This window comes from Austrofundulus limnaeus, unplaced genomic scaffold, assembly GCF_001266775.1.
Source record: "Austrofundulus limnaeus strain Quisiro unplaced genomic scaffold, Austrofundulus_limnaeus-1.0 Scaffold1058, whole genome shotgun sequence".
Classification (NCBI taxonomy): Eukaryota; Metazoa; Chordata; class Actinopteri; order Cyprinodontiformes; family Rivulidae; genus Austrofundulus; species Austrofundulus limnaeus.
The window spans coordinates 50,432-76,682 of NW_013953460.1; the positions used below are offsets into that span (position 1 = coordinate 50,432).

General features: G+C 39.4%; 1 protein-coding gene across 9 annotated transcripts in view; it reads left to right on the top strand.

Moving 5' to 3' along the window:
• rapgef6 (Rap guanine nucleotide exchange factor (GEF) 6) overlaps nt 1-24,972 on the top strand; it is a gene marked incomplete at its 5' end in the record, with an annotated part of 73,668 nt that extends 48,696 nt beyond the window's left edge. For 2 of the 9 annotated variants that reach the window (XM_014030418.1, XM_014030419.1), the window contains 15 exon segments: nt 3,114-3,128; nt 5,891-6,131; nt 10,106-10,273; nt 10,427-10,642; nt 12,264-12,475; nt 13,010-13,133; nt 14,031-14,054; nt 16,461-16,681; nt 17,019-17,192; nt 17,349-17,495; nt 17,633-17,749; nt 19,900-20,161; nt 21,480-22,006; nt 22,772-23,116; nt 24,246-24,972. In XM_014030418.1, coding sequence (XP_013885872.1) covers nt 3,114-3,128; nt 5,891-6,131; nt 10,106-10,273; nt 10,427-10,642; nt 12,264-12,475; nt 13,010-13,133; nt 14,031-14,054; nt 16,461-16,681; nt 17,019-17,192; nt 17,349-17,495; nt 17,633-17,749; nt 19,900-20,161; nt 21,480-22,006; nt 22,772-23,116; nt 24,246-24,268 — 2,816 coding nt within the window. 9 annotated transcript variants of the gene reach the window in all.
• Between the last annotated feature and the right edge of the window lie 1,279 nt (nt 24,973-26,251).

The window sequence follows — 26,251 nt, forward strand, 5'->3', positions numbered from 1 at the left end:
AGCATAAAAATAAAATATCACACTGCAAAGCAAGAGCTGAAAAATACTAATACACAGGCTTGAGCTGAAAAATACTAATACACAGGCTTGTCATGTTGCTGAAAAGTGGTTCTGAATTCCGGTCTTGGTGACCCACTATCCTGCATGTTTTAGCTGTTTCCCTGCTCTTCAGCAGGTCTTTAAGTTCTGCAGAAGCCTGTCAATCACTCATTCATTTAAATCATGTGTTCCAAAGCAGGGAAACGGCTAAAACATGCAGGATAGTGGGTCACGAGGACTGGAATTCATAACCACTGCGCAGCCTCGGTGTTGTATTAGCTTGATAGCTGTTTATAACTTATAGAAAGAGTGCAACATAATTTACATGTAACGTYATGACAAAAGGAGCACTTGTGTAGATAAAGTATGGGCAAGTCATGATAGTTAAAAAATATATTGTTGATGGTTTGTTCTTAACTGTGACGGCAGCTTAGCTCTGAGCTCTGTGTGTTACGTTGGCTCACCTCCTGTTTACAAGCAAGCATGTTTACAAGCATCCCGACTCTGGGCCCTGCTGTGGGGGATGAGCTTAGGAAGGGGAGCTGAGAGCAGGGGGGAGGGACTACAAGGTTGTTTCTGTTCAAAATTTTTCTAAGTTTTTGGGTTTTCAAGAAACTACATACAGCAGCTTTAATGATTGCTTAATTAGTCAAAGCACTGACATTCATGTAAAAGTTTTTCTGGTAGTTTGTAAAACTGAACACCAATATAAAATAATTAACAGATTGTGAAAGCAACTTTTATGGAACTATTTGTTTGACCAAATGGATTTGGAGGGTTAAATTAGGCTTGATTATCTCTTTTATGTATGCCATTGTCCTAAATGTCACAGAAAACAATCAATAGTGAAACAAATTGGTGCATTAGGAGCGGTTTGCTTTTCCTATCTTGCACAATTTGTCTGAATGTGTTCAGATCCGCACACACAGTTACAGGGGGTTGGTTAACTGGTCGTTCAGTTGTTTTTTTTTTTGTTGTTTTTTTTTTTACAAACTGCAGTGTGAATATGAACCGCACCAGCTGAAAATGTAACAAATATTGTATTTGTGTTAACAATTTTGGTCCCCAATCATACCAAGTCAACCAGACGATTAGGTGTGAATACAAACTATTTCAACTTGACTTATTATGATGAATTATTTCAAAAACAAGAAACTTTAGCTTTAAACGGACAAAACATCAAAGAGAACTAATAAAATTTAAACTTAACCGTCTCTCAGTCAKTATCTGTTCTGGGGTATTTTGTTCTGACTAAGAATCTGCTTGTCAGGAAGAGTTTCAATGATTTCTGATACAGGGATAAAAAAAAGCAGACTCTGGATTTTTATATCAATATTTAACTTCTGCCTTGTCTCAAAAGTTGCTTTTATTGTAGATCTTACCAAAACAGAACTGAAGCAATCAGTAACATTTTGCTGCCATTTCCTGCGCTTTTTTTGTGCGAGTTTTTGCGACTCTTTGAAAAACCTGCACTTTGGGCACAGGATTGAATCAACATGAAGCCAAACTTTCATTACACCGTCTGTTTGTGAGCTCTCTGACCATCACAGAGCTTTTCAGGTGTCTCGGTCACAGCTGAGCAGTTCTCATCTGCAGCTGTTCGTCACACTCGACCCAACACCTCAGCCTCCCTGAACGATGAAACCATTTAGGAATTGAAGGAACACAATGCTCCGAGAGTGCTCAAAGGTGCTGTGCAAACAGGCTGTCATCTTTGAGCGGTACAGCAAAAAGCAGCTCTGTGATAAGTCTGTATGGCACAYTTTCTTTCTTTTTTCTCCTCGACATACAACTATACTTAAAAAAACATTTTCTTGTGAAAAGGAACTTATTCACTCATACAAAGCAAACCTGCAGAGGCTGTTGGCCTTGCTCAGCTCACAGACAAAACCAGACCCACATTTGTATTTCTGTGCTCTGTGTTTTTGAAGTATCACAGATCTATTGCCAAATTGCTTCAGTTTGACAAGAATTAACCTCCTGGGTCATTTGAGGATATTTTTAATCTTGTCTTGTCAGAGGAGTTTCTGAGCCCTAATTATTTAAACTAACAAGGAAGAGTCTGTGCTATTTATTGACTGGTTTTGATTTATTCCACAAGCATTTATCTGTAAGACAAATGCCAGCACACACGCCTGCTGTCTGTAGGTTTATAATATGTAAGTAAACCTATACATCTCATGTGGTCACTAGAAACACACAAACTSTTTCATCTTCCCTTTAGGTTTCAAGGTAAAGTAAAGAAAAGCAAAACCGTTTTTTTTTTCCAGATGCTCTGCAAAGCTTATAACCTCCCCAACAAATCCCTGCCTGTAATTACATTAGGGTACAAATCTGAGGCGCAGACAACCCTTTTATCCAAACTGTGCCAAATAAGCATATAAGCATAACATAACATAACATAACATAAGCATATACTGTGTGGCTTTAACTTCTGGGTGCCTATTCTTTGCCTGTTTAATAATCTGCAGCGTTGTTCTTTTTTCAGGACCACCTCTTTGTTTACTGTAATTATTCATCAGTGGAAAATCCCAGGTTTTATTTTACTGCAGATGGTGTTAATTTTATAGCAGCACATTTGTCTTTTTTAAGCAACTTATGTTAATGATTTTACAATGGTCAGAGAGAAAAAGAAGCATAAGCAAAAAAGGCATTGTAGAATTAAGAATGGTAAACCTGATTTTGTTGAAATCTTATGAGCGTTAACAATGCKTTGCTTTGATTGAAGACTACAAGAGTTTTTTTATCAACTGCTGAATGCTTTGCTTCATATTTGCTGCGTGTGAAGTCTTTTTCTTCCATTCTCTGTCTGCTCAGTGTTTTTCTGCCCCCGTTTTTTGTGCTTAGTGATTTTAAACATATGTTCTAGTGTTGAGATGTTGAGTCATAGTTTTGGCTCTTTGGTTTCCCACCAGTAGATTACCGCTGCAGAAGAAAATCTGCTGTTTTTTCCTTCTTTTTTTATTTTTGTCATGTTATTTCCAACCTCTAAATCTCTTTATGCTCCCGTCAAACATTTTCCCATGTGTAATTACAATGTTCTTCTTTATCCCTTTCCTTCTCTGCTTGCCAAGCCTTGGGACTGTATTGTAAGTATATTTATCTTCAGTACCACTGTTTGATTGTCCCAAAATGTACATATTATTTTTCTACATTACCTTTGCTTTCGAAGTTCTGTATGGAGGCTTGAATTGTGCCACCCATTATTCCCATACCTTCGGGGTGAATTTTTCAAGTTTGGTAATCACAGACACAGATGCAAATCCAAACCTGTAGAATGAAAACTAAGATATTAATTCCTGCCTTTACTTTATCAAAGCCTCATAATATTTTTTTAAGTGCTACTTTCTTTTTAAGCAAGAAGATGTTGTGTTTCTTAAACATTTCATTTAAAAAAACCTGTTCTCTATGTATAAACGGACTCCAGTCTTTAAAAAAATTAAAGGGTTTTGAAGGAAATGAATGATGCTTTAGTAAAGATGGCAACTGGACAGTGGTTGTACTTGTACACACAGGTCCGATCACATCATCTCTAGAGAATTAAATATGATTAGCCTTCCCCAGCCTTTGCTGGATATGATACCCAACTTTTTTTTATCTGAAGGCTTCCCACACTCTAATCACAAATCACAGCTAATGAGACTCAAACATTTAGCTTTAAGCCAGCCTTCTCTCACTACCCAGCTGCACATGGAAGCTGAACTTCTTTCACAGCAGCAACCAAGAAGAAGAAGAAGAACTGCATACATCTTTAGCATGAAATTTAGTTAGCATTTAATTTACATAAAGCATAAATGTCATGTTAGATATTAATGAGTTTACAGTCCATAAAGAAGTCATTTATCTGCAAGAAAAGCAGYTGATGTCAAAACATGAATATGTCTTCATTCTAGAAGCAAAGTGGCTTTCAAAAGTGATTAGTTGCATTTCAGTTCTGCAGTTTCTCAACTAAAGAGCATAAATAACTTTACTGTAAATTACAAAAAAAAAAAAAACTGCGGCCATTCAAGATGAAGCAAAGATAATTCAAAGTATTTTCTTGGTAAAGCGAAAGGAATCAAAAAAGTTACCCAATACAAAAAAAAAACGTGTAAATATAGCAACTGGGAAACCCCTATTTTCATGAAAAATAGTTTCTTATAAGAAACATTAAAAAACTGAAAATAGCAGCATAATGAGCTCCACCACTTACATGCACTTCATCACAGCATCGCATGAACAAATGTGATTCTTGTTTGTACTCTGATGCAGCTCCTTCAATAAGCACAGTGATTGATTACCAGCATTTACTGTAACACTATTGTTATTGGTTTTGCTTTGAGCACTTTGTTTCTACTTACTATGCTGCTGCTAGGGTAGTGATTGTAATATAGGTATTGTAATCTAAACACATACACACACTGTAGCAGCTTCATCTGGTTTTCTGACTGTCTCTCTGCTTCTCTCTGTGTGGCTCTCATAACTCGTTCGATTAAATCTCTATGGCTGCCTGTGGCTAATGGGCCGTACGCCCGGCCGTACTCAAACACAGAGATCTTTAATGTGGCGTTTCACTCACAGAAAATGTCTCCATTATTTAAAACGCATTCTGCCATGAAATCTGCAAATAGCTGCTCCAGCATCATCGGCTTTATGAAACTGTAATCAAGTTTCACGTTCAAGTTTTATTTATTTATTTATTTAGTTATTTATTTATTTATTTATTAAACAGTAATATGCTACATTACCTATGTTTTAAAAAACTGAGTTTTTAGAAATGATATGGCATTGTTCCAAACTTGGAGCCCTTTAATTTGGAARTATCCTTAGTTAGGTAAATAACAATTTTGGTTTAAATTCATGGTATTAAAAATCTTATATCTGAAACTCTGAGTTGGAGCTGAGGCTATACACTTGATGAAAGATCTCCTTATTCTGTCTGTAAAAGGAAGGTGACGGGAATGCAGATCAGTGTTAATTAGGACTAATGTGCAGAAAGGCAGCTTGAGTTGAATGTATTTAATCACTACTAAAGACATTTAAACAAACATTTGCACTGTGCTGCTTACATAGTTTTTTTCTTTAAATATAATTATAATTCAAAATCCACTTTTTAGCTGTCAAATACATTTTGTTGTGTACTTGGAGTCTCTAGGAGTGCAGAAAAGTTGAATTTAGTCACTCCTGGTGCCTCATAGATATCGTTATATTCTGTTCGGGTCATATTTTTCAACTCATTCAGTTTTCTCTATTTTCTATTATGTTTTCTGAACATAACACATCAAATTATTTGTGATGGAACTGCCAAATAAGATCTGGACTTACCAACTACAGCTTGGTGGTCTTCATTCTCCTCTGGTTCTGGGTTAGACTCTGGGTCCAACATGTAAGGCTGGATGGACAAGTCTTCTGTTGTAGACATTGTTTAATTAACTTTTAAATAAAACATTTCTACACCACTATATAGACATAAAATGCTCTATAGAAATGGAATGGACTGGTCTGGGGGGGTTAACGCCTCCTTTGGATGTAAAGAGACAACCTCAAACTGTATTGATCTGAGACACCTCAGAGAATGGGGGGAAGGAGGGGCTTGTGGAGTTACAATAAGCAGGATTTGAGAGCAAAGCATTGCAGTTCCACTTTATATAGACCCCAGCTGAATGATTTAAATGTGGAAAACAATGAAGCCTGATGTCTCCTTTGACCTTCATAAATGCATTTACCACAGTTTCTTTGTTTTTTTCAAGTTTTTATTTGATCTAATTCTAAATATCAAGAATGCTGTACTGTATGAAATTACTTTCAAACGATATGCTTTTTCACTATTCACTAATCACTTACTGTTTTGTTCTCCCTTTCCCCACTGAAGATATCCCAGACCAGGTTATTCGGGTCTTCAAAGCAGACCAGCAGAGCTGCTACATCATCATCAGCAAGGACACTACGGCCAAGGATGTTGTCATCCAGACTGTCAATGAGTTCGGCCTCTTTGCAGCGCCTGAAACCTACTCTCTATGTGAGGTGTCCGTGAGCCCAGAGGGAGTGATAAAACAGCGTCGTCTGCCCGACCAACTCTCCAAACTGGCTGATCGGATTCAGCTTAACGGCAGGTGAGCAGCAGAAATATTATCCTGCGGTTGAATCAATTTTATTACCATATAAATAGTTGTCAGCAATGTAGTTCCTAAAGCGAGTTCAATGTTAAAACATTTTTGCCTTTGCTTGATAAACTGCACAAGATAGGTTTGCTAGAAAGTATGGGTAAAAATGTTCATGGATCAGTCCCTAAATCTGATCCACAGTGATGAATTTTGAAACAAATTTACAGTGGTTTGCAAAAGTATTCATACCCCTTGAACTTTTCCATATTTTGTCACATTACAACCACAAACATAAATATATTTCACTGGAATTTAATGTGAAAGACCAACACAAAGTGGTATACAATTGTGAAGTGGAAGCAAAATTTTACATGAATCAAAACATTTTTTACAAATAAAAAACTGAAAAGTGCGATGTGCAAAATTATTCAGCCCCCCTGAGTCAATACTTTGTGGAGCCACCTTTTGCTGCAATTACAGCTGCAAGTCTTTTAGGGTATGTCTCCACCAGCTTTGCACATCTAGTGACTGCAATTCTTGCCCATTCCTCCTTGCAAAACAGCTCAAGCTCAGTCAGATTGGATGGAGAGCGTTTGTGAACAGCAGTTTTGAGATCTTGCCACAAATTCTCAATTGGGTTTAGGTCTGGACTTTGACTGGGCCATTCTAACACATGAATATTCTTTTTTTTAAACCACTCCATTGTAGCTTTGGCTTTATGTTTAGGGTCGTTGTCCTGCTGGAAGGTGAACCTCCGCCCCAGTCTCAAATCTTTTGCTGACTCCAACAGGTTTTCTTCCAAGATTGCCCTGTATTTGGCTCCATCCATCTTCCCATCAACTTTGACCAACTTCCCGGTCCCTGCTGAAGAGAAGCACCCCCAGAGCATGATGCTGCCACCACCATATTTGACAGTGGGGATGGTGTTTTCAGAGTGATGTGCAGTGTTCTTTCTCCGCCACACATAGCGTTTTGCATTGTGGCCAAAAAGTTCAATTTTGGTCTCGTCTGACCAAAGCACCTTCTTCCACATGTTTGCTGTGTCCTCAACATGGCTTCTGGCAAACTGCAAACGGGACTTCTTATGGTTTTCTTTTAACAATGGCTTTCTCCTTGCCACTCTTCCATAAAGACCACATTTGTGTAGTGCACGACTAATTGTTGTCCTGTGGACAGTTTCCCCCACCTGAGCTGTGGCTCTCTGCATTTCATCCAGAGTCACCATGGGCCTCTTGGCTGCCTCTCTGATCAGTGATCTCCTTGTTCGGCCTGTAAGTTTAGGTGGACGGCCTTGTCTTGGCAGGTTTACTGTGGTGCCATACTCTTTCCATTTCCGGATGATGGATTGAACAGTGCTCCGTGAGATGTTCAAAGCTTGGGAAATCTTTTATAACCTAAGCCTGCTTTAAACTTCTCCAAAACCATATTCCTAACCTGTCTGGTGTGTTCTTTGGACTTCATGATGCTGTTTGCTCCCCAATATTCTCTTAACCAACATCTGAGGCCGTCACGGAGCAGCTGTATTTGTACTGAGATTAGATTACACACAGGTGGACCCTTTTGAGTCATTAGCAGTCATCAGGCAACTTCTGAATGCAATTGGTTGCACTCAGGGAAAAGGGGGCTGAATACTTTTGCACGTCGCACTTTTCAGTTTTTTATTTGTAAAAAATGTTTTGATTCATGTAAAATTTTGCTTCCACTTCACAATTGAATACCACTTTGTGTTGGTCTTTCACATTAAATTCCAGTGAAATATATTTATGTTTGTGGTTGTAATGTGACAAAATATGGAAAAGTTCAAGGGGTATGAATACTTTTGCAAACCACTGTAGTTTGATGTGGAAATCTGGGTTTAAAAATTTATAGTTGACCACTTTTATTTTTAAGGCTTAAACGTTTAAAGCAAAGCCAGATTACATAGTGGTTTGATCTTAAAAAAAGATTGAACATTGAAGATTTTTCCATCCCATTTTCTGGTTAAAACTATGAAAACTCACACAGTGAGTGCTTTATCAAACTTAAGATTTGAAGACTTTTTTTAAAAAAACAGAAGCATTACTCAAATCTTTTACACAACTGCTCAAAACCCCTCACTGTCTGCTTGAGATTAGCTGTTAGACAGCAGATCATGTCCAGTATAATGTTAGGGACTAAATTCTTCTGGAGGAGTTCCTCTCAGTCTTCTTCCTAAGGGTTTAGGGTATTACTCTTGTAATTTACTGAATTCAGATAATGTATCTCGCAGCTTGAAWGAAAACCAGCAGGTCTCCAGCTGCTAAAGAGCAAAAGTGGGAACGTCTGTGCCGGTTCATAGAAATAATAGATTATTGTTACTACATAAAAAAGATGGACATAGTTTTTAATATTCAAAAGTGAAACAAACATTAACATCACTGATGGTCCTGGTCACTTTTTTTTTTGCTTGAGTATATTTTGTTCTTTCAGATTTGTCTCAGTTTGTTGAAAGTCAAAGTTCCTTGTCTTGTTGCTAGATATATTTTAAGACAAAAGCTAACAGGACAYAGCAGAAAATTTGAGTGCAACACCAAGGTCTGCCTTAATGTGACTCCCCCATCAGTTTCTCACAGTTTTCTCCCTCTCTCCCCGTCTCATGGGGTCCCTCGTCTGTCCCCTCCCAAGTAGGCTAGCATGAATTTTTCATCCCCTGTCAGGGGCGAGGGCTTCTGCAGACAGCACGACATGTCTGGAATTATTCATACACACGCACACACAAACTCTTACAAAGAGATTAATAATCAAGTTCAATGCACAGTTATTCACATACTGATTTGAAGAATTGCTCTTTTTTTATTTTGAAGGCAAAAGGAATTGTCTGTTTTTCTTTCCTTTAGATCAGAATTAGAAACAGACTACATCATTCAGAGTGCTCATAGTTAATACTGGTAGTTTGACAGTATTTGTACATACAGTACACTCACACACTCTGCATTGTCAGCAGGATGAGTGTCAACAAGATTCAGCAATRTTTCCCATTTATTAGAAGCAGTTGGCAGAGTTGTGTCGCTGCCACTTTGTATCTGTCATCCTCTGGTGAAATGATTGGCAGGAGGTCTKGGAGGGGCAGTCTTAGCCAATAGCAAACATTGTACATGCTGTCAACATACATATAAATGAAGGGACATGATCCCAACCTTMTAACACACAGATGCTCATGCCACTGGTCATTTCCAGTGGTTTGGTTCAGACCCGGTTCAGTTTAAAACCACTTTGTCAATAATTTACACAATTCTTTTTGTCCTGTTGTCTTCTTTCCTCTTGTATTCTTTCATCTTTATGCTTACAGAGGTCCTCAAATGTCTTTAACCTGACTATAAGGAAACTTTATCAAGTCTGCTTTTGTTTTTTTCAAACCTTTTTTCACGACTCGTGTTTTATTGCAAGTAAATTCCACTTAATCAAATCATTGCTTGTTGGTGCTCTTCCTACCAGCTCTTTTGTTTGTGTTATTGTGCAATTTAGAGTTGCATTTATGCCAACACTTTACTCCTGAGGAGCGCCCACTTTAGACTCATAATGCTCCGAGGGTCTGCATTGGAAGACAAACACATTACAGCTCCATTAGAGGGAAAGTATGAGGGTTAGATTTATAAACTAAGGAGCTTATAGTGTGTTAGAGATGGCCTGATGCTGAATGCTTTACCAGGAAACTTTTGATGATAAAGCACAAGGAGAAATGTATTTTTCCATCACACACCTGTTCTCTTCTCTCCATCCATTGCTGCAAATTCCTCTCTTGCTTTTTCACCTTCTATATTCTACCATTATCAGAGTATTTATGCCTCGTCCTTGTACTAAATTTCAAAGCTTTCAGGATTAAGCTTTTTTWAAATTGGAGAAATGCAATTAGAAGTGTGAGAATACAACAAATCGCTGCACTACAGTTTCCACATCTGGTAGAGATTTTGTTAAATAAATGYTTAATTTCACCTGCAGTTCATCTCACTCTTCTTTCCCTTCAGATACTACCTGAAGAACAACATGGAGACAGAGACTTTATGTTCGGATGAGGATGCCCAGGACCTCCTCAGAGAGAGTCAGATCTCTCTGTTGCAGCTCAGCACCATGGAGGTTGCTGCCCAGCTCTCGATGAGAGACTTCGAACTCTTCAGGAATATTGAGTCCACAGAGTACGCAATTTACAGTTTTATTYTTATGAGCCTGATGGCATTAAATGACTTCCAAAGAGAATAAATAAAATAAAATAGCAAATGATACTTGCTTAATTAAGGAAATTCTGCAGGTTTGCACAAGTTTTTAAACATTTCTGTCCTGGTTCTCAGGTATGTGGATGATTTGTTTAAACTGGACTCCTCTGCTGGATGTGGGAATCTGAAGCAGTTTGAGGAGGTGATAAACCAGGAAACTTTCTGGGTGGCCACAGAGATCTTAAAGGAGCCCAACACCTTGAAGAGGATGAAGACCATTAAGCACTTCATCAAGATAGCCCTGCACTGCAGAGAGTGCAAGAACTTCAACTCCATGTTTGCCATTATCAGGTAGGTGTGGGCTTTAACCATGTTTCTAATCACTTTAATATTTCCGTAAAAGWGTTTCGTAAGGATTCCTTTCTTACTTTCAAGCCAAACATTAAAAGTGCGAAGAAGAAAAACTATGAAACCAGTTTTGTAAGATGAGAAATTGGTTTGTTCACGATGCAGATTATCTGAAAATAGAATTCAGCTTGGCTGATAATAAGCTTTGTTCTTGTTCTGTTGCTCAGTGCCTACGTGTTACTTACAGGTCAAGGAGCTCAGCAGTTTGATGGTCKTTTGGTCGCTGCTGTAAAATGTACTTCAGAGCAGAAGTGTCTGACCTCCATGTCCCTTTACACTCCTCACAGCAGCACATATGGCTTTCTGATGCACAACCTGCTTGGTGGCAGGAGGCACAGCTGCTGCTGCTGCTGTGTGGATAAGAAACCTGACTCGCAGGGTTGCTTGTAGATTTTTACTGGGAGCGTCTCTCAGTCTGAAAAGAACAAAAATTTAGTTAATCCATAACAGGTTTTAAAGCATTTGTTCGTACTGTTTTTACCCTCACTGACTATTATTTCCAACAAATGGTAAATGGTACTGAACTTATAGAGCGCTTTTCAAGTCCCTCCGGACCCCAAAGCGCTTTACACTAACAGACATTCACCCATTCACACTCACATTCACACACTGATGATGGCAAACCACACTGTAGCCACAGCTGCCCTGGGGCACACTGACAGAGATGGGGCTGCCATGCATCGGCGCCACCGGACCCTCTGACCACCATCAGTAGGCAAGGTGGGTGAAGTGTCTTGCCCAAGGACACAACGATTGAGACGGCTGGACGGGGGATCGAACCAGTGACCTTCTGGTTCCAGGACGACTCCCCTAACCACTCCGCCACGGCCGCCCCACAAAAGCTGCATTTTGATCACATCTTTTCCATAAAACTGCAGTCTTTAAAGGGTTTCTTTCCTGTTTGGTTGTATTAATTTTTTAAACAAACTGAAGAGGTAAGAGTTTATTTGACTGGTTGAGAATTCCCATCATGTTATTTTACCTTTGTGTTTAATATAATAACCACAGTAGCTTGTAAAAATTAGCTTGAAGTTGCTGCTCGTAAACACAACAATAAAATCCAGTTATTCCTTCGGCTTCAATCAGCTGGAGCATGAATGAGACGAGAGCTCCAGCTGTGAAAAGAATTTCTTATTTTCTTTTTTCCGTAACAATAAGGCTTCAATCTCATTTTTGCTGGAGATTATGTTCTGATGCACAAATGAAAAATCCCTCAGTTCTTAGAAACATGTAATGAAAGTGATTTTTAGTGAATGCAACTGAAGCTGCCTTGTGTTTCTAATATTCAGTTGAATCGATAACAAAAAAGGACTGGAAAGTAGCAAAAAAGACATTATTTATTAGTGGTAAAAAAAAATTAACAAAATACCTTACAGTTTTAGAAACATCTGCATAAAAAACAACAGTAGTTACAAAATAACAAAAGACAGGAGCAAAAAAAAGAACTTTTTCCCCCTGACTGCCCCCATCATGTTTCCTCCTCTCCCCTGTATAACTCATTTATCTCTGCCTCTGTGCTCCCCTTTTCCACGCCCTCCTTCCACCTCCTTCCTCTCTCAAACAGCGGGCTGAACTTGGCACCAGTGGCTCGACTGCGAAGCACGTGGGAGAAACTGCCGAGTAAGTACGAGAAGCTCTTCAGGGACCTGCAGGACGTCTTCGACCCATCCAGGAACATGGCCAAGTACCGCAACGTGCTGAGCAGCCAGAGCATGCAGCCGCCCATCATCCCACTGTTCCCAGTGGTCAAGAAGGACCTCACCTTCCTACATGAAGGTAAGAGAGCTTTGGAGGGCCAGCTGCCTTTTGGTTAAATTAAAGCAGAAGAAAGCTGCAAACTGAGGCTATTTATTGTGATTAAGTCCTTCTGTTTAGTTTAAGGTCACCTACTTCCTCTGTGTGGTGTAAAAACATTAAACTCAGATTCTTTCTCATGGACTTACTTCTGCTGATGGCTTCCCCGAGTTGCCTTTTAACATTAACAAACTAAGTCAAGTCAAAAATATCCAAACAAACTTCTCCTTAAAGGTTTGGTATGTCAACAGTCACAACAGCCTTGTTAATAATGAAACAGAAAGCTTCCATCTTCTGCGAGTAGCTAAAAGAAGTAAATTCTCAGATTGCCCAAGGTGACAAGGTATGACAGTCTGATTTCCTGAAGCGATGACATGAAAAACACCAGAATAAAGAAGTTTCACATTGAAGCAGTGTATTTTAGGTGTCTCCAGGTGATATCCATTTAAACACTCTTGACAGCTCACTGTTGGATTTGTCTTTGTGTGAGCACGTTATTCTCTTCRTTCCTCTCAGGTAACGACTCCAATGTCGACGGCCTCGTGAACTTCGAGAAGCTTAGGATGATCGCTAAAGAGATCAGGCACGTGGTCCGGATGACCTCAGCCAACATGGACCCAGCCCTCATGTTCAGACAGAGGTTGGTTTTTATGATACAAATAATAGCTTTTGATTTCTTTAGTTTTTTAGAGCTTTTTAAAAAATATTAAATATCAGTTGAGGCTATTTGAGGCCTAAAACAATGAACAGTAAGCCAAATCGTGGCATTGTGGTTTGAAACCTGTAACTTCWGTTAGTTTATGTGTCTTTGAAACTGGCTTTTCCTGTTTACATTTGGATTTGCAGCAAAATATCTCAGTGTGGCAAGGTTTTGTCAAAGTTTTTTTTGGGAGGGGTGTATCCACATGTTACCTGTGAGGGCTATAAATGTTGGCAAAAAGGGAACCACCTGTCATAACTCCACCAGCCAACCTGGATCCCTCACCAGTGGGATCAGGCACACACTCAAAGTCTAGTCCAATCAATTCCCATTTGTTTCCCTTTCTGTCCGTGCCTCTCCGTGTTTGGATTGCTTTTCCTTTGCTGGAACATAACCAGCCAATAATACAAGGCATGGACTGAACGGAACTGTTGGTGGAATTGATGACAGCTGCAGTGTGTTGTTGGTATCACTCAGTTCTGTGTGTGTCTATCACAGTCTGTCACTCCTGTAGTGCATGACTGCCCCCTGCAGACACTCCAATCCTACTGCAGGTCACATGAATCCCTTCAAAATGACCAGTTACAGTACATAATGAGAAACCCACATAAGTCTCATGAAACAAAACAACCTGATGTTGTGAATCTGTGACACAACACTCACACTCCTCAGTTCAGTGTGAACCAAAGCTCCACATGCTGTGTCCTCCCATTTCCAGTCATTTGCTCTTTGTTTGTGGTGGCATGAACCCCACACAGTCTTGTCTCCTCCTCCACCTCCCTGATCTTTGAACTTGTCCTTAAGTCACGCTTCAATCTTCACGCCTCTTGCTTGCAGGAAGAAGAGGTGGAAGAGTTTAGGGTAAGTTTGTCCTGGTTACCAGTTTCACCCTGCTTCAGTCCGGTCCGACTGAAATCCCACCCACCCTGCATCCCCCCACAGCCATAAGCTCTGCATGTTTTCTGTTACCATTTCTGAACATGTCTGCCCATGCTCCGTGTGATTAACCCTTCCATTGCAGTGCCTATTGAATCATACTGAAGTCCATCATTGACCCATTAACCGTATCATCACTAGACTGTATATTTGAGTCATATAGTAGCTTGAAATAATACTTATTTATAATAAGATTATGGAATAAACACAATGTATTTGATAATTATCATCACAGAGAACTGGAATACATTGCAAAYGTAAAACACAAACTACAAACCAATATATTTAGCAGTCAGATGGATTACTTCTGTCCTCTAACCCAGTGGTTTCCAAACTTTTTGTCTTCTGACCCACAAAATATCCATGGCAAAAACTTGTGACCCCAAATATTACTGGTCTGAGTACATGAACTTCGTTAATAACCCTAAAAACACAGGCTTTTTGACAATCTAAGCAGCTTGTACACAAATATAAATACTTAATCAGCAATTATTTTATTACCCTTTAAATTGTTTTCTGGAGATTATCCAAGGTGCTTCATGACCCATAACTGGGTCCCAAGCCCAACTTTGGGAACCAAAGTGCACTGGTTCCAAAACTTTTCAGCTTTTGACCCAACAAAATAACAGTAACAGAGACCTGTGCCCCCAGCTATTTTTGGATGATAAACGTTTGTATCAGGTCAACTAAACATGGGCACAGTAACAATATTTTTATACTACATTTCTCCATTTTAAATATACTAACCTCACTCCTTTGTAACAACTAAGGCAAAAATGTAATTAATTCAGAAAATCTTTTCAGGACCCCATCTTGATGTTTCGGGACCCCACTTTGGGTCCCGACCCCAACTTTGGGAAACACTGCTCTAACCCATAGGTAAAAGCTAAAAAGTTCCAAAACAGAAGCTGAAAGGTAAAATTAACAAACTTAAACCTGAAAGCTCAAATAAGTAAAATAAAGTCTAAAAGCCAAAATAAGCAAAACTGTATCTTAAAGAAGCACAAGAACATTAAAACAGAGCAATTATGCTGATTTCAGTGAATAATGTTTTTGAAGGAATTAAAGAAATCTTAATGTATTTCTATATTTATGATATTTACTTTAATAAAGGTAAATAAGTATAAAATATATAAATAGTATAAGTATTAGCCAAGTATTCATGATCAAGTTAATAATTAAAGGGGACAAATCATGTAAAATTCCCTTTTTTCAGCCATTAAATGCATTTTGTTGTACTTGGAGTCTCTAGGAGAAACCAAGCAGAACATTTGAATTTCTCCTGCTGCAAAGATATTTTTATATTACGTCTGAGTCTTATTTTTCAACCCGTTCAGTTTTATCTGTTTTCTATTACGTTTTCGGAACTATTACGTCACAGTATTTGCAACAGAACTTGTAAATAAGGTTACTTACCAACTACAATTTGTCAAACTCTGGTTCCAACATACAAGGCTGGATGGACAAGTCTTCACTTCTTGACATCTTTTTATTAATTTAAACAAAAACATGCTTCCYCCCCTCTCTCAAAGTACAGTGGGCCACTCTAGAAGCTGGAGGAAGGCGGGGTGTGAAGCATCTTGTTTGGATTTAAAGAGACAGCTTTAAAATGAGTTGATCTGAGACACACTTCAGAAAAGGGGTGAACGAGGGGCTTGTGGAGTTACTACAAGGAGGAATTCAGACCAAAGCATTGCAGTTCCACTTTAGACCCCAACTGAATGATTTAAATGATTTAAAAGCATCAGATGTCTCCTTTAAAATTGCACAAAGTATTCAAAAGTAGTTTGATTTAAAAAACAGTGTAGACAAGAAACTGTAAGCAGGAAGACAATGGATCTAAATTCTGACTCAGCTTTTACACATGAATTGTGGTTCGTAATTCCAAATACTATTTGACTCAATATTGTTCAGGCTCATATTTGCATCCCCTTGGTGGCATCTTTTGTTTTCCTAACCCTTTTTGCCTCCATCTGACAGAATGTTCTGCTGTTCTGTAACGTGATAGCATGGCATATCAGGGAGCGCTGCCTCCCTCCCAGCTGCATGGTCCCAATTTAAAATGCAGTGCTCCAAACCAAAAAACTTACCGATTTTGCTGTGAAAATGGTATTTGAGTTACAAAAATGTAGACCTTTCTGCTTTAATTGTAGTCTTACTGATTAATGTTTGTTCCTTCTCTCCCTCAATCTACCTGTTTGTTTTCTATTTCTGCATTTTTACATGCATTTGTCCTCTTCCCATACTTTATCCATTCTCTGCACCTCATCATCTACTTTTCCTTCATTTCTTCCTCTCCATTTCCTCTGCATTCTTTTTCTCATCTATCAGGTCATTAAGTCAAGGCAGCACCAACTCCAACATCCTGGACGTGCAGGGCGGAGCCCACAAGAAGCGAGTACGACGCAGCTCACTCCTGAACGCTAAGAAGCTGTACGAAGACGCTCAGATGGCCAGAAAGGTGAAGCAGTACCTTTCCAACCTGTCTGTGGAGACAGACGAGGAGAAACACCAAATTATGTCCTTGCAGTGTGAGCCGTCTTACAACACCTGTGAGTAAAACCTAATTTAAGAGTGCCACCTATTTTAGATTGTATCACACGTGAGTTATATAATAACCTTTCAGTAAAACATGTTCGACATCATTCAAAGCAGTTCTGAACAGTGATTGTTGGAGATTAAATAGTGGTTTGCTAATGAGAATTTAAATGAAATAAAACTAGTATTTTACCTCCCAAATTCATCATATTAGCACTGCCATCTAGTGTCTTTGCAAACATTCTGCAGACAATTTACAAGGGAAGCAAAAYCAGCTGCTGTAAAAGTAACTCGTGAAGAAAATCGCACAGATTTTCTCCTAATCTGTCATTCAAATTTTTTTTTCTCCAGTGAGCAAAAACCTGAGTGAGAGGAGATCCAATAAGTCGGACATGTCTCCAGTGTCTCAGCGGTCGACCCTGCCCCTGGGGAAAGCTCAGAACAGGGTGTCCCAAGTCCTCCAAGTCCAGGTGCCACTGAACCCTCTACGAAAGAAGAGCACCGCCAAGGACACCGGCACACCTAGTGAGCCCTSCTCAACTAAACTTTATCATCATTACACTAATTCTTCCAAAGATCCCGATTACTTTTTAACCATTTATTTTTTATTTATTTATTTATTTTTGTAGAATAAGAGAAGTAAATGCCCAGAATAAGTTTTTATTTTCTTCTTTTTGTCAGATTCAAATTCTCCCCAGGTGGTAAAGAAACCTCCAGTAAGCTCCTCAGATGAGTGGAGCTCCAAGAGACCATCTGATGACACCATTTCRACCGTGTCATCCCTCCACTCCAGCCCCACGGTGTCCCCTCAGGGCTCTCCTCGCAAAGGTCTGCTTCCATTAATAAGCACCACTTAATGTTGTGTTTTTTGGGAGTTATTTACAATGTTTTGCCTAACTTCTAAACACTTCATTGCAGACTCCTACTGTTTTATCTCCTCTTTTAACCTTAATTCTTTGTTTTAGTGGGAGGCGTGACCAAGTCCCAGAACTCCAGTCAGATGAACCTGTCAGGTTCTTCATCCTCTCTGACCAGCGACGCCAGCACAAAGACTGGTGTCAGCCTGCGCAGCTACGGCATAGGTGGGGCCCTTCTCCACAAGAGGATCATGCTGATGACCAGTCAGCACAGCCGAGGAAGCAGCAGGGAAAGAGAGACAGAGCTGGAGGAGATAACTGAGGAGCTGATGCAGGAGGAGACAGAGGCAGCTCAGAGAGGCTTGTGTTCGTCAGAGCAGAGGAGAGGAAGATCCAGACAGCAGAGCAAACGGGGTGCTCAGACAGATGCAGAACAGATATTACAGAAGAAATGTTCAGAGGCTCATAGATCTCCACGCTGTCTTCCAGAGGCAGGACTTGTGACTCTGTCGCCTCCTCCCCAGTCCCATTTCATGAAGCTAAAGCCATCAGTGTCACCCATCAGGGTGAGGCTGATGTCACCTTTCAGGGTCCTGAGGGAAAAGAGTCAGTCCAGAGAGAGATCATTAATAAAAAATGGAGAGCAAACTGTACAGACTGAACCATCCTCACCTCAGAATGAGACACAAGAGACAGAGCAGAGAGCCAGGAGATCCCTCAGCCCCAACCCTTTCCTCTGGCTGTGCAGAGACAGACACACCAGGACAAAGACCGTCTGACTCATTTAGACTGAGGCTGAGTTACAAATCAGCTTCTGTAGAGATGTCCCAACATGTTTACTGTTTATTAAGAGATGAAATTTAGCTTCAGAGGCACGAAAGTAAATGTTGCACAATGCTCAAGAGCCTCAGATCTACTGTGAGTCACAGGAAGGTGACGCCTGAGAGCTCGGCATTGACTGAAGAAGAAATTGAGGCAGCAATCACAGATGGATAATCATTTCATGCTGACCTTTGTGTTACTTCATCACTAGCTTGTACATGCATGTTGTTTCTTTTTTTGTAAGTGGAGGAAAAATGTGTCAAAGCAGAAGTTCTGTTCACTGAAAAAGTTTTTGTTTAATTAATTCAAATTGAAAATGCAGTTTATATATGTATATATATAATATTCATAACCATTTGTAATTGACAGTTAATTCTTGTGAGGTCCTGTGTTTCAGCCTTGTAATTTTTTTTATAAAGTTTGGAGTTTTTCTGAAAGTCTTGATTCCCAGTCATTGCAGTACAGTTTAGACCAGGGRTGGGCAATCGTGGTCCTCGAGGGCCGCAGCCCTACATGTTTTACATGTTTCCCTGCTCCAACACCTCTTCCAAGTTCTGGAGTATGGAGGACCAAAACTGACATAATTAGAAATAAAAGCATAAATAAATAAATGAAAATAAATAAATACATTTAAAATGCACAAAATAAATTGAAAAGGAGAACTTTACCTCATGTTTTATAATTTCATTGACCTTCATATTTATTTTTCMTGCTTAGTTCCAATAAATTAAATATTTGGATACATAATTTAAACTTTAATGTTAGTTTTTCCTTTTACTTGAACATGAATTTGTGTCTCTTGAATGCTTAAATTGAATTATTTTTATAATTTTGTCCAACAAGTCTTTTTATTATTTTGCTTGTGTTGCTGTAGTTTAGCTTCAAGTTGAGTTAAAAATAAATGTACATGTAATGTTTTCCTCCTTGCCTTTGTTTTAAACTAAACTTTAAACTTTAAGCTAAACTGCAACAGCACAAGCATGCAACACATAGAAATAAAAAGACTTGTTGGAAAAAAATATAAAAATAATTAAGGATAAACATTTAAGACGCACAAATGCATGTGGAAGTAAAGGGAAAAACAATTAATATATATTTAAAAAAAACAATAAAATTTTAATTACTATGTGTTCAAATATATAGACTAATTTGTTGGAACTAACCTGGAAAAATACATATGAAAGTCAACTAAAATATAAAACAGGAGATAAAGTTCTCCCTTTTTAATTTAATTGGTGCACTTTAAGTGTATTTATTTAATTGGTGCACTTTGAGTGTATTTATTTAGTGGTTCATATAATTCTGCTTTTATTTTTAATTATGTCACTTTTGGTCCTCCGTAATGCAGAAGTCTGATAATCATCTATTCATTCATAGCAGTTGAGCTGGAGCAGAGAAACAAGTAAAACATGCAGGGCTACGGACCTCCAGGACCAGGATTGACCATGCCTGGTTTAGACAGTCTATTTATTATTATTTATTTATTTATTGCATTTTTCATTTCCTTCTCCATTTTCAGCTGCTTAAAATGTTCAATGCTTTTTTCTCCTCAGGTTGTTCCCTCCTCCCTGGTAGTAAAATGGACAACCTGTCGGACTCGAGTCACAGCGAGATCTCCTCCCGCTCCAGTATCTGTTCAGTTGACTCGGTGCCCGCTCCCGGGCCTGACGACCGATGTAACAGGACCTGTACCGCTGCTAGTACTGCTGCTGCTTTTGCTTCCAACCCCACGGCTGCGACGGCTGCCGAGGTTGCTGAGGGCACAGCGGCATTAAATGCACATTTAACTGCTGATTACAGCCAGCCCAGCACAAGGTAATTAGCTTTGGTTCACTTCATTTTATCTAATCTGTCTGCTTAATTAGTTCAGGTCGAAAAGAGTCCTTGTAAATTGAAAGTCATAATGAGATGAACAGAATTTGKTTTTTAAAGGGATGGATGGCACATTTTAGCTTTGGTTCGGCTCTACACTTTATATTARGACATAGAAACAAAAGGTGGAATAATGCACACAATTTAAAACCTGACTCAGCCAAAGTGAAACAGGAAGTGACATCAAAGGGGAACTCTTTAACAAAGAAAACTCTCTGGTCTTTGTTTATTGAAACAATATTATTTGAACTGACTCTTCTTCATCTCTCTTTGACTCAAAATAATCTTAAGAAACATCAGATTGTTCTCTACAGTCTGGGTTGTTGTCTGTTGTAGCAATGCTCTGTTCAAATGCAGACATTCCCCTTTGACATCACTTCCTGTTACTTCACAGGCAAATATCTCAACAACTGTTCATCTTAGCGACATGATACAGTATTTCTTTTGCAATATTTTATCAATGTCCTATTTCTAAAAATGCATTCATAYGTATTACAAAATTTGATGTCACAGGCACTTTAATCCCGGTTTACTTCTCCTTTTGCCACAAGTTTTTTATTTTAAATTTTTTTCGGAATCCAAACAAATTAGGAACCACAGATTCAAACAGCAATGCATGCTGATTTATGTCTCTGTCCACCACAGACTTTGGTCACAAACCAACCTCCTGAGCACCATCTGCTACCACTCCTCCATTTCCTCCCCCCATTGCTTCCCAATTACATACCTTCCTCGTTAAACCTCCAAGAACTGGATGCCATAAAAAAATAACAGCTTTTTATTAGCATCCCACATTTACAGCCCTCCTTGCTTCTCGTTTTATTCATGCGAAAGGTTTCGGCTTTCACGCGGGCGGCTTTTTAATCTGGCTGAGTKAACAATCCAATTTTTTTATTGTCTACAGTTTAGTTTATTCTTCTTAGTTTAGGCCACTTTGTCTCATAAAGGGAAGAATAAAATATTTCCCTCTCAGATATTGTATCACCTTGGCAACCCTGCTGTAGCTGGCTTATTTCATTGAGTGGCTTGTTTGTCCTGTAAAACTGTGTCAGTGTCAACTGTGCTGGTTTATAAAGTGCAGCTGGGAAGAAACTTTTTTCTCTAAGTTCCTTTAGAAAGTTATTAATTGCTCAGATCATGCTGTCAGATTTTATTTAGTCGTTTCTACAACATCAAACTTTATCCTCTTCTTATTGGTTGTAATTTGTTGATGCTGTAATTTTAATGCTTTTATTATTATTTTTTCTTTGTTTACAAATAGTTCTTCAGCACTGGGTCGAGGATACGCAGTCCGGGCCTTCAGCGCCTCTCTCTCCACGGAAGAGCTGACCCCAGACCACACCTCCATGGACTCTGTGGCCGACAGCGGCCGCGGCAGCTGGACGTCCTGCTCCTCCAACTCCCACGACTCCTTCCAGAGCCTCCCCGCCTCCTCCTGCCGACCATGGGACCACGGCATCCACGGTCCCCCGCTCTCTCTACCGCACACGCACCTGGGCGGATTTAAGCACACGCAGCTGACTCGGCCAATAGCAGAGGTGGAGGCCGCCGGACCCACGTGGGCYGCGGAGCACCCCACCAGAGACTCCAGCTCGGATCTGGCCGAACAGTTCCGGCARAGCTGGACGTCGTCCAACTCCCTGTCGGACAACTATGAGGGGAATTACGGAACGATAAAACGGCGAAACACCTCGGAGCATCCCTCCTCGCCAGCCAATGAGGAAGGAGGGCAAAGCACAGACCCCGCCTACAAAACGGTGACATCAAGCACAGACAAGGGCCTGATAGGTGAGGGGGCAGGTTGCAAACGGGTTTGATTTCCTATAAACACAGCGTAGCAGCTGTCCRGATCAGCTCTGTTGCTGCATGTGATAGTCTAATGAAAGAGTTTTATTTATGCAGCAAAACATCACCTTAAATCCATGTCTTTGATGGTTTGTTATTTTTTTAAGCAGTCAAAACAAGAATAGTTTTGGGTGGATGTACTTTGGATAGTTTTTATGTTAGGATGAGAGAACGGCTGACAAATCCTCAGATCTCATTCAGTAAGACCCTTCACTATTATTAGTCATCARTTAATAACAAAATGTTTGTACGTTTAGATAATTTACCAACACTTAAATCTGACACATTTTAGTTGCTGTTTATCCAAMTTCTTTTTTATCATTTTGGTTGATGGATAGTTACATTTCTAGGAGTTTGTCACTATTTCCCGATGTTTTACTTACAGTTAATTAATTTATCTGCTAATCGATAAAAAAAACRTCAGTTAATAATGGCAAAGGTAATTTGTTCCTGCTCAGACTGTGTTTGTATGAACTACAGCCATCCATCTCATTGGTTGTAATTTTGTTCTTTTAATTTTCCCACCATGTTTGGTGCATGTATAGTGTTGTGTCGTTTCAGTGAAACATCACGTTAATTTAATTTTTGCATTATTTTTTCCCCCTTTTTTCTTTTCTTTATACACCCCACCTGTCAATCATTTATCATCCTGCACCCCCTCTTTCTTTGCTCCATCCCTCCTTTATTTTCCTCCACACATCCTCCCAGTGTACTGTGTCACCTCCCCCACCAAGGATGAGCGTTACCGAGCTCCTCCTCCCACCCCTCCAGGCTACCATGGTCTGGCTCTGGGGGATCTCGGGCTCACAGACGGAGTAGTGGGTGGGTTGGCAGGTCCTGTCCCCCGACCTCCTCACATCAGACCTCCGGACTACAGCGTGGCCCTGCGGAGGAGCAAACTGCTGCAGAGCCCCGGAGCGGCTGGTGGGTTGGCCGAGGTGCGGAGGCTTCACCTCCAGCACCAAGATGGCCRAACGGCCAGTTCCACACCCGGTCACTCCAGACCACCCAGCAACAGCTGTCCCCCAAAGGATCTAGCTGATAGTGATGACGGTACTTGTAACATTTTGTTAAATTAGTAAAGGCACTGTAACCTAAACCAGGAGTGCCCAGTCCTGGTCCTCGTGGGTCACTATCCTGCATGTTTTAAAMGTTTCTCAGCTTCAACAYACCTGATTTGAATGAATGTATGATTAAGAGAGGAAACAAGTGAAATATGCGAGAGAGTAGCGCTCCAGGACCAGGACTGGACCCYCTGACMTAAACAGATTTCTTTTCTTTTTCCAGTGGGTAGGTAACCCTTTCATTAGTTTTAGTTATTCCATTAGGAACTGCAGTGTGAATGCTTCATGCTGAAAGATTTGTGCTAAAAGCTGCTGAAGAAGCTAAACTCAAACTGAAAAGGTTTAATAGCAAAACTGTTGATGCAAGTTCATTTTGAACAGCCGACTTGCTGAAAGTAGGACAACAAAAAAACAAATTCAAAAAGTTTGTTTGTTATAAAATAGCTAAAGCGGCAGAAATTCAACAGCTAAAAAGTAGCTGAAAAAGCTGCAATTAGCACAAAGGAACAGAAAGCATGTTTGCTCAATAAGAAGCCCAAATGATCACAAGCAAGTTAATTTAGCTGAATAAAAGCAAAAATTGGCTGAAAACTGCAGAAAGCAGCTGAAAGAAGCACGAAGTTGAGACTAACAGAGGAGTGGAAAATGCAGAGAAAAGCTAAAAGTAGCAACAAAAGAAGCTAAAGAAAGCTAAAATCAGCAATAAGAAGTTGAACAAAGCAGAACCGTAAAGGTAAAGTACAGTATGGGATTTAAAGRATGTTAAAGAGAGCTGCATTTATTTTTAATGAGAAAAACATGTGAAAAAGCTAAATATCTCAAAATACAAATTGCTCAAGTACCAAAAATCATAGCTGAAATTTCCTTAAGGAGCTGAACGTTTTAATGTAAAAATTGTTCAAACAGCACAAAAATTGTGGAAAGAGAAATGTACTTAAGTGGATCATCTCAGCCGTGTGAATGTTTAAAACATTCACACAATTATTCTTCTACACTGCTAGAAAGTCCTGATTTTAAGGTTCTGTGATTTTCTTGCTAAATGAAAATAGTTGTTTTTTACAACTCAAGTCTTCTTAACCCATCAAACTAATTCTCTATTTTTGTTTGTTGTCCTCCAGATGAACAAGTGTCAGCGGTGTAAAGTCCCGCTCGCTCGGGGTCGAGTCGTGTTGGTAAGACTTTGGACTAAACTAGCAGCTTGTCCTCACACGTCAGAGCACATTCTCCAGCTCCCCCGCCCACCAACGGACCTCTGGGTCATGTGACCGCTCTCCTTTTCTGAACCTATCACACAAATCAGAGAAGAAAAGTTTTAGATACTTTATTCACAATCTTTGGAACAAAACCCGAACAAGACTGGGTGATGGAATCATGTCGCAGGAGACGGACGATTAAGAATAAAAAAAAACAAAGCAAGGATCGAGTGACAAACAGACCACCGTTTACCTCCATTTGTGCTCAAAGCTCACGTGTCTAAATGTATTTCCTAATGTTTTTACACTTTAACAAGTTGTACAGTTGCTTTAATTTGTAMTTTGTCCCATTTTAGCTCAATCTCTCTGCTTTGTAAAATTTTGACATGAGGACGAGAATCTGTTTGAGGGATTTTTTTAAAGGTTTTACCTTTTTATTGTCAACTTAAAAGCATGAATGTTACAGACTAAAGTCTAAAGGGAAACTGATTTTGATAGAGGTGTTTATTTTCTGTGAATAGGGTGTAGTTGACAGACAAATGCCCAGAAATAAAATCCTGTATAGGATGTTATAAAATAATTTCCCCCTGCAGCAACAGAAAGCATGTTTAGCACTTACTGTTCTTTGCTTTACTTGACAGAAAAAAAGAAAGAAAAAAAAAAAAAGCAGCGTGTCTCAGGCGGTTTTCATCTCGTTAGTGTCGCGCTCTCCTCCACTCACCTCCCTCGTTGCTCGTTCTGTCTGGCGTGTGAGGTACTTCGGCTGCACGCTGCTTCTTGGATGTTCTATAAAATCTGTATTATCACTTGTTTCTTTTTAGGAACTGAAGAACAAATGCCTCCACTGCTTCCTTGTTGAGTACAAAACGCACGTGGTCATTTTGAACGTAGCAGCTGTAAAAAGTACCAAATCTGCACTGAAACGGTCAGTGTGCATGCTCGTCCACTCACGCCAAACTCTTAGTTGTGCAGATAAAGACTAAACAGTGTTTAYGCCAAATTTGTTTACAGTGTTCTTATTTTTTTTAGAGTAGTTTGTGTACAATTACAAGATGGAAATTAAAAATGTAGTTTTTAATGCAGCATTGATTTGTACAGAGCCTGCGAGGGGACACGGGAGATTTTTTTTTCTTTTGTGTTCTCACACAAATAGTATTGCGTTACCTCGCAAAAGTAGTTTATCACTGTTGTGCCTGCCAGTTTATTAACAAACTCACAAGTTCGAGTTAGCCTACTGTTTTAATTCRGCTTCAGAATGAATATATCACACAGCCACGCATGGAAGTATGTCATATGCCGATATTTTAACACAGTGCAGCCACACAACATCAATGTCAATTTCACAAACTTGTGGCGACACATCCTGTTTTATTAACTGATACTTCAAAATAAAAGTCTGATTTAATTCAGTTCATATACAAAACAATCRTTTGCGTGGGAACGCAAAACAATTTTGCGAGGTAACACAAAAGTATTGCGAGGTAACGCAAAGATATTGCGAGGTAATGCAATACTATTGTGTGGGAACACAAAAGAAAAAAAATCTCCCCACATCGCCTCACCAACTCTGTAGGTTTGTGCTCACAATGGCTTTTTGCTTCTTATTTAAAAGAGCAAGCAACAACTAAAAAGTTAGCAGGTGATGCACTTTTTGTTTTGTTTTATTTTTACACCTGGCTTACACTTTCACTCCATGTAAATGTTAAAATGTGTAAAATATTGCAAAAGATGTGCTTGTAAAACTATTATATGTATTTAAAGAGGTAGCAAATTTGTACATTCGTATGAAAACAAAACTGTTTCTCTGTAAGTCGGGAGTGGGACTGGAATCTGATAGTCTTCTGTTTGTCTTGTGTKGCTTCTTGTTTGTTTTTTTTTGTTTTTTTGCCACACAGACTTGAAACCATCAGTACTAATATACTGTATATGTG